Source organism: Xiphophorus maculatus, chromosome 7 (genome assembly GCF_002775205.1).
Source record: "Xiphophorus maculatus strain JP 163 A chromosome 7, X_maculatus-5.0-male, whole genome shotgun sequence".
Classification (NCBI taxonomy): Eukaryota; Metazoa; Chordata; class Actinopteri; order Cyprinodontiformes; family Poeciliidae; genus Xiphophorus; species Xiphophorus maculatus.
Genome location: NC_036449.1, coordinates 15,264,009 through 15,277,634, shown reverse-complemented (window position 1 = coordinate 15,277,634; position 13,626 = coordinate 15,264,009). Strand labels below are relative to the sequence as shown.

The window sequence follows — 13,626 nt, the reverse complement described above, 5'->3', positions numbered from 1 at the left end:
CGTTTTAGCCACTAGAGAGCAGCAGATACTCACGTTTTCCTTCCTCACTGCGTGGGCCTGTTTTACATGGGTTGTTTTAGATGAATGCTGCTTATACTATGGTTTCCATGTGTAGGCAGTGCAGCCGATAGAGGAGGAAAGTCGCTTGGAAGGAAATGTCGGCCTGCGTATGTATGTGAAATATTTCCTGGCAGGTGCCAACCTCTTGGTCCTCTTGCTTCTCATTTTACTCAATGGACTAGCTCACGTGAGTTTCTCTTCAATCAGTTAATTGTTTTCTTGTATCAAATATGTATTTTGCAAAAATATAAATGATTGTGTCAAGTTTTCTACATGTATATGGTTTTTATGTTCAATAATTTTTTTTATTGTGTGTTATGTTTAGATTACATTTGTTCTTCAGGACTGGTGGCTTGCACACTGGTGAGATTGTATGTCTTTTCACATTTTGAAAAACAATAAAACATGAATGCTTCCAAGAATTTGAATGGATGGTTTTGTAAGTCAGTCATATTTTCTCTGACTGAAAGTGGTTGAGGATCTCGTAGAAAACGCCTGAACAAAACTGTTTTACTTGACTTTGTCTGTTGCTTACTGAAACCAACCTTGAGCTTCACAATATAAATGTGTTGTGTTTGGTGCCCTGATGTTGTGTCTTTTTTCTCCCACTATCTTTGTTGTGTTTATTTTTTGTTGTGAATTTCTTGGCTGTTGGCGGCTGACTCGCAGGGCCTCTGAACAGAAGTACACTGGTGTGACTGAGCACCTCAATGGCAGCTTCCCTCAGCAAGTGGACCTTGACCTGTACCTAGGCATTTACGCAGGTGAAGCTCGCTGAGCTGTCATTGCTCTTTGTGTATTTTGAATGCTACAGTCATTCATTGAGCAGATCCACAGTTCTTTGGCTGTGGCCCAGGGCCTTCAAGGCCCAATTTATGTTTACATGGGTCTCAGCTGTACAGTCAGATAGGAGTGCTTTTCTTTCCTTTCTGCTCCTCTATTCCCTCAGTTATCTTCTTGTTTCTCTCAGCCTCTTCATTTTTTCAGGTTTTGTGCTCTCAGCAGTAAAACATAGAAAATGCATACAAGATAAAAAAGATACCTGTATGATTCATAATGTCGACATAAATAGATATTACTTTGAAAGAGGTGCATAGGTAGGATTATTCTGTATTGATATATAAATCATTTATTTCAGGACTTTTTTAGTGAATAGTACTCACACATAACAAAAACAAAACTATAAACAATACTAATAATATAATACATATATTAGAAATGCAATTTTTTTGTTACCATCACTATTATTGATACTACTATTACTACTAATGATAATATCAAAGTACACTATTTATTCAGTGTAAGTCTAATTGGGTCTATTTTAAAAAGAGGCTTGGCACAAAATGAGTAAATCATGCAAAAAAACTAAATAAAACAATGTCTAATAAAACACAAAATAACTCTAGCTAATATTCAGTATAAGTAACTTATCAGAAAAACCATGTGCAAAGAAGTATTAATACCAAAAACTTTGACCTTGACCCAGATAATCCTGGCTTACTCCATTAAAGTGGACTAAAACCAGTTCTGTTATTTTCAAGTTTTTTATTGAAGGAAGCAGGCACTATTGATAGCTGTTTCACAATATTCCCTTCTGACTATTATGACAGACATCTGAAAAAAATCCCTGCACCAGGAGTGTAAACATTCAGTGTGTAAGATTATGGACAAACTGCCATGAATATTTAGCTGCAGCATGAAGAGAACAGTGATGTACATGATTTTCACGTCCAGTAATAAATTGTGTTACCAAAGCTATTTATATTAAAAGACAAAAGTAGAGGTCCTAATATAAACCTTGGAGAAACACGTTATGTTGGTGGGTAAAAATGTAAAGGACCTGACAGTGTGTCCAACATGCCACCAGATAAAAAATATGCTGGGTTATAAACATTCCCTGGCAGCTTTATAGGGTAGACCTAGCTCATTTGTCGACCTCATATTTTGCTGGATGTAGCCATCAGAAGGGATGGAAACAGAGACCAACAACTGAGAATCACTGGACCACACAATCCTTTTCTAATCTGTTTTTGTCCAGTTTTTGTTGATTGCAATCTATAGGGTCAGTTTCCTGTTCTTCACCAAGAGACATAGCACCTTCTGCTTCTCACTTAGAATTAATCTGTCCATTCTTGTCTGGCATCAACAAGTAATTTTGATCCTTCACAACTGCAATGATTGGATATTTTCTATTTTTCAAATAGTTCTCTGTAACCTTGAAAAATCCCAGTAGATCAGCAGTTGTTGAAATACTAAGACCAGTCCATCTTGCAACCAAATACCTTGACTAAAGGCACCTAAATCCCCTGTCCTCCATATTCTTATGTTGGTCTGAACTTCAGCAAGTTGTCTTCTCTGCCCCTGGATACCTAAATGCATATGATTGACTGGTTTGCTACTTGTGCTAACAAGCAATTTAACAAATTTATCTCATAACGAGTTGTTTATTGATCACATCCAGAAATACCAGCATTATTTACCACACAACCAAATTATATTAAATCAAAGTCATACTTTTATTACTATGAAAAGCATTCAAATACTAGGTATCCTCACATATACTCACACATTTCACTAACACATTTATCTGCCATAAAATATTCAAAACTCTACTAATACACCATATGAGAAAAATCCTATTTTACTTTAATCATTCTGTAATACATTTCACATATTTCTTCTTTGTGGTTTTTATTTTTTCAGCTTTAACAGTCACTTCAGTTGTGTTGGGCTTCATTCGCAGTTTGGTTTTCTTCAATGTCCTGGTGAAGTCTGCACAAACCCTTCACAACAACATGTTCAGGGCCATTCTACGGACTTCCATCCACTTTTTTGATACCAACCCAATCGGTAAGCAGACATACAAGTGAAGCTCTAATTTCTGTTTCGGCATGATGAATTTGAACGATGAAATGATCAGGAGTCGAGAACATTGAGCGCTGCTGTTATGCATCACCACTAGAGGGCAGACTGCTACCTTTCTGCGACATGGCTTCTGTTCCACTTTAAAACACCTACCAGCTCTCCCTTCATCTTTCTTGTTTGTCATGACTGTTAAGTTTTTATATGATGTAATCTTTTCAATTTAAAATGTTAGCCTGAAAAATAGGGTCTTTCGCTTCCCATAGAGTTTATGTTGTTTCTTTTTTAATGTTTATCTTAACAAAAAACTTAAATTAATGTTTATTAAAAAATCCAAAACTTCTCTGTAGAAAAATATAATTGCAATTTGTTGTCATTTTATTAGATTAAATTCTTATTGTGAGGCTGATCTAGCTTCACAAATATTACATTAATCCACATTCTTGTGAGAAGATTTAAGATTTTTCAGCATGTAACGTATTTAAAACTACAAGCGAGAGCATTATCATCTTTACTGTGAGGTTTTACAAAAGAGCGAACAGCTAGATTGAGTAAACACTGTTTGCAGAACAGTAGAGCTTAGACAATGTAGGGTTTGGATTGGAGCTGTACAAATACAGACGTATTTGTCTGTATTTGTGCACCGTGTCAGACATTTTTATCATTTCGTTAGCTTTTGTGTGGACTGCTGCTGGTTCACTGGAGTGGGCAGACAGGGGTGATATAAAAAGTGAGTAAACAGTCTAAATAAGTCAGAAAAGCACCTGTTTTTCTTTATATAAAAAACATGTTTTTGCCTATTGTTTATAATTTACCCTACATTTTTTTCCCCAAGAATAATTTAAGACCTCTTTTAATTAGGTTAAGGAATATTACCGCAGGCTGTCACTCAAATCCAAAGTCAACTATCAAGTGGCCCACTTTGATAACTTCAGTTTTTTCTGTTGCATTGTTCACCTGTCAGGAGATAATTACGCAGCCTAATCTCCTCATAGTGACATGGGTGTACAGCACAATCGGGTCGGGTGGGAATTCTCCACAAGAAGGGCAACTTGTATCTGTATAATGAGTCATAATAAGCCCGTAACACAAATCTAAATATGATTTGAGGGTGTTCTGCACCTTGCGGTTTCCACTGGCATTAGAGGTGGGTGTATAAGCGCGAAAGCTTTTCTCATTGCAGCGCTGCGTATGGAGAGAACCCGGCACGTCTTAATCTTTCGGTTTTGTTTTTCAGCTACTGCTGTTTGCATTACGCATCGGACTGCCTGACCCGCTTATCTGGGTGTGCCTTGCTCAGTAATCTTTACAACACTGAGGAGAGCAAACACTTCGAATAATGTAATGATCTGTTTAATAGAGCAGCAAAGGAGAGGCTTAACAGACACAATCTGATTGCTGTTGTACTGTTATCTGTAAGCCATTGTGTGGAAAGTCCAGTTGTCACAACTTGGCCTCCAAACTGGCAAACAGCACTTATGTTTGACTGGATTGATTGGTAACTGTCTTAGCATTTACCAGAAATAAAATTGAAATTAAATAACTGTTAATAATTATACACTATATTATAAATTATTGTCACATTAGAAAAAAAACAGAAGTTATTGGATGTTTCTTCTGCAGTTTTTCTTTATTTTTCCTTCTCTAGACAGTTGCTGTCATTTTCCTCCCAATGTTTTGCCACTGTCTGAATATTCTTTTCACTCACACAATAACTGTCACTTCCATCACTTTTTCCGCATTCACTGCTCTCGCAATAAGTCTCTGCAATTTGTAACTGTGCGTCTGTGGAGGATTTGACAGCTGTTTACACGTGTAAGTGATAGGTGTGTTGCTGCCGCTGGAAAAAGGCCTTGTGTTTGATAGTGGCCCTCTGAGTTAAAGGTTACCATTGTGAGTGCCGCTGCATAAAGGTGCTTTTTGTTATTTTGTGGAAGTATGTTACAACAACAGAAAACATCTATTGTGAGGTAGGATTGACAAAGAAGCACTTTAGCTGTACCTGCTAAAATAATTTGCACCTTTTGACTCCATCAGAGGTTTTTCTAATGGTTGAATTAAAAACCCAAATGGAGTTATACTGCTAAACCAGCCTTGGGTCCTGGGAAAATCCAGACATGAGTTGATTTAACACAACATAGTTAGATTATGGGCTGGATTTAGGACTGTAGGTTAGGATACCAGGTTAGATTTTCATCCCCTAAAATATTTTACTATTAAAATTATTTTTTTTGATACAGGTTTACAAGTTAGTTGACCAACGTTCCCTTGATCTGCTCTAAAAAGGGTGTAGGTCAAAAGCTAAAATAAATCATATTTTGTCCTATTTATTAAAAAGACCAAAATCAGAAGAAGCCATTATTGTTGGAGACTGACATATTTTTGTTATTGTTTAGTTAAAGCCAGTTGAAGCTTGGTTGTATAACTAGGAATAATCTTATTGTTCTTTCATGACTTTTACTGCTACTAAAGAACCTACAACACCTTTTTTTATTTTATTTTTGTGTTTTTGTCTTTAAAAACTATAAGTCAAACCTAAAAGTAAAACTGAAATCAGTATTGGCAAGGACAAGGATCATTTGCACATCTCTGATTTTTATTTTTAGTTTACCTGTACATTAAAAAATGTATAGATAATAAAGTACAACAACCACATAACGTCTGCATTTGATCTGTGTCTACTGACAAGCTATGCTTTTTTATTTGACAAGTCATTTCCAAATAAAATTCAACAATTACTTTTAAAACTCGTTCTATGTTTGCATCAAAACCTTCCAAGTTCAGAAATTTGTCAATACATTTGAGTACAGTGTGTTAAAAGGTGCAAAATTTGACTTTATAACCAGTTCTTTTGTTAAAATTTTAATATGAACTCTGGCTAGTTTGTAGCTGAAAAAAATATCTTGCGATCACTTGTTTGTTGAAGTACAAATTCTCAGGATCCCTGCTGAAAAAGAAAACTTCAGAATGTAATTTTTTACTTATAGTATTTCTGGTAACTATGTAACAGGCACATGGTTTCAACTTTTGATAGAAAAAGACACGTTTAATTAAATTTATTTTGTATATTTATTTTTTAAAGTACCTAATCATACTGAAAATCATCTCAGTTGATACTTGAGCACTTACTTTTCTAAGTTGAGTGAAAACTGGTGTGTTTTTACTTACCAGCAAAAACACACTGGAGTTTTTACTGGTGAGTATTTTGATTCTACAAAACACATAGATTTTCATGTGTATTTGACACAAACTATTATAGCAGCTAATAAAAACGATTCAATTAATTTTACATTAATTTTAAAATGCACTTACTGAATATGATTTGCTTAAAAAAGATTAAAGAAGAATGCCTATTTTTGACATTCCACAATGTTGTTCATTGCTATTTTAATTGTGAGAGTATAATTTTTACAGTAACATGCACCACCTTTTGGCTGAATAACAGGACTAGTATAAGTCAATTAAGTGATTATTATTTACTTTCACCATTTTAGGTAAAAGTGGTGATATTACATATTTATAGTGTGTATTAGCTTACCTACCAAGCAGATAAAAAGCTGATATTCTAAGTCAACAAACAAAATCTTTATTGTGAACTAAAGTAATTGACATTAACAATATTATATAGAATAATTTTACCATCTTACCATTTCATATTTCATCCTGTGAAAAATCTTCAATTACTTTTCTCATTTCTTTCCATTTTTCAAAATGGTGATACTTGAAGAATGATATACTGTAGCTCCTTTTCTCTTCTCAAGCTTAGCAAGCCGTTTTTGACCGAATGTTTGGTTTAATCTGTGCAAATTCTGTTTCAACAGCAATAACCCAACATTTGGATTAAACACAGCTATTTTTATTGTTTGTGTTTATTTTATGGCCAATTATTTGGTCAAGGTGTAAATAATGAACATTGCTAGCATAAGCATCCACTAGCTAATTTTATCACCAGGCTAATTTAATCACCACCTAACCTTTGGAGTGAACTAATGTCATTAGCACAACTTAGAATAATTTTAGCATCTAAACATTTTATATTACATCCTGTGAAATAGGTTCAATGAAGTTGTGTCATCCAGCAAAATGGCTTTTTGGGAATAATGATCATAATGTTTCTCCCTTTTAACAACAAACTGGATCACAATTTTTGACGCAATGTTTGATTTAGATTACCTTCTAATCTAACAGTATAACCCCAGCATTTGGATTAAAGAAATAACCCAACGGTTTTAAATGTGCCTTCATTGACTTCATGGGCAATTGTCTTGTCAGTGTGTGAATGTTAATCATACGTGGCTAACACTATATAGTTAGCAGATAAAAGGCCAACACTACCTGAACAAACACTTTCTTTAGACTGAACTAAAATCGTAAAGACAACCCACTCACACCGTCATCATACACTATATGTTTACCATTCCGTTTTTCATCTTACCTAATCTGTCCAACAGCATAAACCTGGCATTTGGGTTAACAAAGTAAACCAGCAGGTTTTTTTGGTGCGTATGCAAATTTCTCTAGATTTAAATATTGCTGTTGCCCAAATGTAGTCATACTATCTTATTACGGCTGTTCATCCAAATGCAGTTAGAGCTGCACAGACAGCAGTGAATGTGTCAAGCTAATGTTGATCCCTGTAATTTGGTGTCATTGAGTGGGCTAATCCCCTCAGAGACTGCAGGCCGAGGCTTCAGCTCATCAACACAGTCAAGGAGTGGAGTTTCAGTCAACACACACACACACACACATACATCAGCATCTCCTGTTCCCATTTCGCATCAGCATGGTGGGCCATCTCAGAGCTGGGTGTCACTCAGTTACTGTTGACGCAGGGAACATTAGATCTTCTGTGGGCAGAGCTGTGAGATTCTAATTGTGTCTACAGAGGCAGTGTTTTTAATGTCTGTATTTCAGGTCTGGAATGCAAGAGTGTTAAGAGTGAAGTGAAGGAAGTACTGCAGAGAGGATGATGATATCGAAGTGTGTAAATTGAATGTGGAGATGGAGCCGCGCGTGTGTGTGCAGCATGGCTGATAGGGCTCCCCCTCGCTCGGCACTTCCACTATTTAATTGCATGAAAGGAAAGGAGAGGAGATTGCAGGAGCCTGGCGGTGTGAGCGAAGAGAATGGATTTAGAATGTATTAGTATTGGCAGCAAGGCGCCGGCGGTGGGAGGCTGCCCCAGGCCTGTGGGCCCTTCATGGAAGCGCAGGTGAGCCGTGCCACCTCCAGCCTTGGCAGCCCCCTCCCTGGTATTACTTTATTATCACACTCTGCTCACTGAAAAGCCCCTCCAACTGCACTGGGGCCCACACATGGAGCGGCTCTGAGTCGTCGCCTTATCTTGATGTTTACAGGGAACAGCGATTTGCTACACAGCCCCACTCGAGCCGGACCCCACTGTTCCACTTCTTTAAAAGTGATTGGGGGCCCTGCTCACCTAATATCTCCACCTTAAGAGGCCACCTTCATTGGGAGCGCTTGATATTTTCTGAGCCTGAAAAGTGGTGCAAATCACCCTTGGAGTCTTAAAGCATGAGAAATTGTTTGATACTAATGCTGCTGATATCCTGAAATGTCTATACCCCACTCTACACAATAGGTGATATTGTTGACAACCACCCAGAGTGATTGAAGCCACTGTCCCATGCTGATCTTACCTCATAGGCATTTCCATGCAGTGAATGTCTTTGTGTAACTACATCACTGTAATGTATCCCCTCCATAGTCTGGACAGAGAGAGAAGGGTCTTTGCTTCATCCCCAGTAAAAACTCTCTGTTAACTGAGCCGCTTGTCAAACAGCTGATACCCGTCTGACGCTGGATGCTCCAACACCCTCCAAGCATGGTATGATGTAACCCAGAGAAACCAATCCTGTTTTTTTTTTTCTTTGGCATTGTTTGTCAGATATGCATGGATTTAGGTCATTTATGGCTCAGACAGTGAAATTACATAAAATATTATTGAATATATTTAACAAACACAGTTTGACAAGTCCTCCTCCTGTTCCCAGATGAAAAGCAGCAGTATCTTACATTGGTGTGGTAGCAGCTCTACCCCCTTGCTTGCTTGAACCCTCCCCTCGGGATGTCTGTATGCTAAAGGGGCACTCACACTGTGAATAAGATTAGTCTGCCTCTAAGTGTACAACATGCTTACGCCACTTGACTTTGAATCAGTGTTGATTTGGAGCATTGCTGGGTTGTTGCGGGGAATAATGCTCTGGCTGGGTTTATGCAATGGCTGTTATGTGGAGCCCGGCCTCGTCTGCATGCATGTTTTTTAGGCGGGAGCGGCGTTTTGGATAAAGCTGTAAGCTGCTTATGGCCGTGGAGAGAGGTGATTACAGGGCCCTCCTCCATAGGACTGACTGGAAGCTGGGAGGCAACTTTTAGGTCAGCGATGCCATGGTTTTACCATGCCTATGTAGTACCATGCCACCACATCCTGCTAGTGTGCCACCCTGCTTCTCCTCACATCCTACACTGTTGAATGCCATGTAGTCACCTTTTTTGTAAATTTAGATTTTCAAATCAGTTTCAGTAAATTCATTGCAAAATATAAATTTGCAATATTCTCAGACAACTTAAGGTGTTAATAATACTTGAATATACATTTTTACTCAAGTGCGTTAAACTTCAGTTTTCTACCAGGATGTAAACCTGCATTTGCACACTGTAGTATGGTGCTGTGAGTTGCTTTTGGAGTAAAGGTTTCTTCCTTATTGATTGGCCTTTCAGCTCATCTCAGTCAATGACTCATTTCAGTGTGGGTAATGAAACTATCTTGCCAGCTTTTGCGAGCATTTGAACAAAAGGTCTTTTGCTTTTGCAGGGTGGCACACTACCAGAATGAAACACAAAATAGTTTCATTTTGTGACTTTCATTGATGTTTGGTACATCTGGAAATTGTACCAAAAGTCTGAGTCAGACTTGTGGAGGTCTACCATGCCCTTCCCTTTCCTGATTTGCATTAATTCTTCCATGATGTCAAACATATAATGTACTGTATATGTTGCATAATATACATCCACAATTAACTCAAGAGCTCAGAAGCTTGGAAATCCACAACATTTTCATATAGGCTTTTTCAAATTTCCCAAGGCATAGCAATCTCAATGTATGCGAAAGTCTAGCTTTAAAAAGTAGTTTGATATGGAGACATCATAGCTGTAGAGCAGGACCAGCAGAGAGAGGAGGACAAGGTTCAAATCATCTTTTTTATTGATCATAATGAGCAAGGATCATATCACAGAGCAGACTTCTCTGTCTGTGGCTTGCTAACCATATGTCCAGACAGAGATTTAGAGGAGATGCAAAAACAAATGAAGTGGATAAGCAGTGCTTGCCAATAACTGTGCCGTCCACAACTTGTCACTGTGGGATATTTTTTTCTGCTGTCTGTAAATTGAGCTGTCAGCATGTCAGGACAGTCATTAGTCTGTCATTCATGTTCAGTCAGAGAGCTCTTCAGATTTGTTGCAAAACTGACAGCAACTAGTGATCCTTCCTGTCCGCAGCGTCACCATCCTCAACAAATCCTTGAAGATATTTGAATGATATTGGTTTGAAGACATAATTTACTTTAGGGATAAATAAAATACTTTTAAATTGGATTGAATTGAGTTGAATTCTGTTACTTAGTAATACTAAATTACCTAAGTAGGAAAAGTTTAGTCTGATTTAATGTCAGAAGGTGAGAAAAAATGTTTATAAAGTGTATAAATATCTGATTTCAATTGTGTATGTTTGACCAAAAAAGATTCATTTTCAGATGTAAATTGAAGCAATATGACTTAACTATGGAGTTACAATTTTTGGGGATTAAGCAAAGCTGCCTCAGTCCTGTTCTGTTATTGCCACATTCTGTTGTCTACCTCTCAGTTTATCTGCATCCTTTAGAGACAGAGTAAATAGGTTGTACGAAATGCACTGCAGGGATTGACCCTGCAGTAAACTCTGTGTGAAAGCACCTGGAAGTGTAATCGTGTATACCGCGGGATCAGAATAAGGTAGCAAAGTTGCTAAAGGGATAACAATGAAAGGGCTGCTACTGCACCTGCAGAGTGCCGACCAAAATAATGAACACCTGAGCAGATTGGAGGCAACTCAATTAATGTCACTGACACTGCCAGTTGGAGCATAAAGGCAGGTACGCAGCTTCTGTTGCCCTTTTGTTTGCTAACAAAAGGCTCCCTCACATGTTCATCCAAGAGTAGGCCAGTCTTTATGAAATGATGCCCAAATAATGATTCATTGTTTATAGTAGACAGGGTGAATGCTTTTCATCTCAGTCTCTCAGCTCTGTGCTGTTGAATCTGAGGTGAATATTGAAACGGATCCTCTGTTGAAATGAAAAAAAAAAGTGTAACTTGAATGGATTGAACATAATTGCTTTTGACCTACATTTGTAGTTCAAACTGCAAAATTAGAGTATAGGTGAAAATTCACCTTTTTTCCAGACATGGATGTTTATTTGAGCAGCTTTTTGAAAAATATCCAGTAGTTCTGGCTTTGTCTGATTCTTTTTGCTTTTGTTTTGTTTTCCAGGGAGAATTCTCAACAGGTTTTCGAAGGACATTGGCTACTTAGACTCTCTTCTTCCATGGACATTTGTGGACTTTACCCAGGTGAGTCGCACCTCGGCAGGTCTGGTTGACGGTGCTGTGGTGCTGGGAGGCCATTTCATGCCTGGCTAAACCTGCTTTGTGGTCCGGGTCCCCTAATCTGGAAACAATTACTGTAGGATTACTCGGCAGCGCAGCCCAGCGCCTGCACAGATTTAATAAAAAGTGTGCACACAGGCTCAGGGCGTGGCTCCCTCTGTGTGACACAACACAAGTCTTCAAAAAATGTGTATGGAGACTAAAAGTTATTGGGTGAAAGAGGATCAGAAAAGAAATAAAGCGTCATGATGATAGAGAGAAACATTAGGGAGCCGAGGAGGGCATAACAAGGATGGTGTATTGAGTGAAGATAACTATAGCAGGATGTAGAGGAGGTGTTTGTGGAAGAGATCCATTGTAACAAGGTAGCCGTTCGCGGTAGGATTTTACAGTGACGATGAAGCGTTGAGGCAGAGTCAGGTGGAAAACAGCAGTTGTTTTATTCTTCACATCACATCAACCAACAACTTCACAGGTGAAAACTGCAGTCTTAAATAGTCCCAGCTGTGACGGATCAAACCACCTTTAATTCACAGGGGAATCTCAATTCATCAATATCCAGTTATTTAATTAAAATACCTTTTACTAAATATAAACATTTCTATTTACTTTTTATAAATATTTTATGTTTTATCATTACACCAGATGAAACACCACAAAACCCATAAACAATTCCCCCCCCCACACACTTTTCAATGGCCTCTCCCAGAGACTATATATGGTGTCTGGACCCCCGGGGCAGCATTTGTCCAAACACCCTGGAGAGGACACAGAAAAGACAGGTGAGTCACTCTACATTAGCACTCCACACCCAACAGATTATGCACAACACATTTGCTCAGTTTTACCCACTAGTAGCTCATTGCTCTGCGTAACAATTATCCTCCCTCCACAGGCAACCACCTCACTCGTCAATGAGGAGCAGCTGTGCAGAGCCCAGAACAAAAGGCTACATGCTAATGTCTAAAAATACTCAATAAATACAATTAAAACTTCTTGTGTGCAAATTGTTACTGATGTGCAAATCTATGCTTAAAGTGCAGTGCTAAATAAAGTGCTTGTTAATAAAGTGCAAAAATACTTTAAAAATGCAATACAGTGATTTCAGTAAAATAGTCCCAGTAATGAAGATCTCTTCATTACATTTCCTCCCTCCTCTCTTAAAAGCACAGTACCTCAGTCCTCTGACACTCTGGATAAACAGTCAGCAACCACATTAGACTTCCCTGGCTTGTACTGGACTGTGAAGTCAAATGGCTGCAGTGACAAGTACCATCCAGCGATACGGGCGTTGGCATCCCTCATTCGTCTCAACCACTGGAGGGCACGATGGTCCGTCTCTAGAATAAAGTGACGTCCCAAAAGATAATACCTCAGGGCCTCAATAGCCCACTTCATGGCCAAGCACTCCTTTTCCACTGTTGAATATCTTGTCTCCCTGTCAAGCAGCTTTCGACTCAGAAACACCACAGGTCTTCTTTCACCGTCCACCTCTTGTAGAAGGACAGCTCCAAGTCCCACTCCCGAAGCATCTGTTTGTAAGATGAATGGCTTAGTGAAGTCTGGTGTGTGCAAAACAGGATGAGTACATACCGCTTGCTTGAGATCTTTGAAGGCTCGATCACAATCTTCTGTCCAGCACACTTTGTTGGGGGCTGCACCCTTTGTTAGATGGTTCAGTACAGCTGCTCGTTCGGCAAAAGAAGGTATGAATTTCCGGTACCAGCCCACCAAACCAAGAAATCCTCTCACCTTCTTCTTTGTAGTTGGAACCGGGAAGGAATGGATTGCGTCCATCTTCCCCACTTGAGGCTTTATTTTCCCAAATCCAATGACAAAACCTAAGTACTCCACCTCTCTCTGGGCTACATTACACTTCTTTGGGTTAACCGTCAGTCCAGCCAGCCTGATGCGGTGTAGGACCTCCTGCAGGTGAATCAGATGCTCCTCCCAGGACTGGCTATACACCACAACATCGTCTAAATATGCTGCAGAAAATGCTGAAACATCTCTCAGTACATGATCCATTAAACGTTG

The 13,626-nt window shown here is 38.6% G+C and overlaps 1 protein-coding gene across 3 annotated transcripts in view; it reads left to right on the top strand.

Annotated features, from left to right (window-relative positions):
• The window catches only part of LOC102225148 (multidrug resistance-associated protein 4-like), a 53,972-nt gene that overhangs the window by 8,476 nt on the left and 31,870 nt on the right, over positions 1-13,626 (top strand). For all 3 annotated transcript variants that reach the window (XM_023336988.1, XM_023336989.1, XM_023336990.1), the window contains 5 exons: positions 116-247; positions 386-423; positions 730-824; positions 2,764-2,910; positions 11,474-11,553. In XM_023336988.1, coding sequence (XP_023192756.1) covers positions 116-247; positions 386-423; positions 730-824; positions 2,764-2,910; positions 11,474-11,553 — 492 coding nt within the window. The remainder of the gene's footprint in view (positions 1-115; positions 248-385; positions 424-729; positions 825-2,763; positions 2,911-11,473; positions 11,554-13,626) is intronic.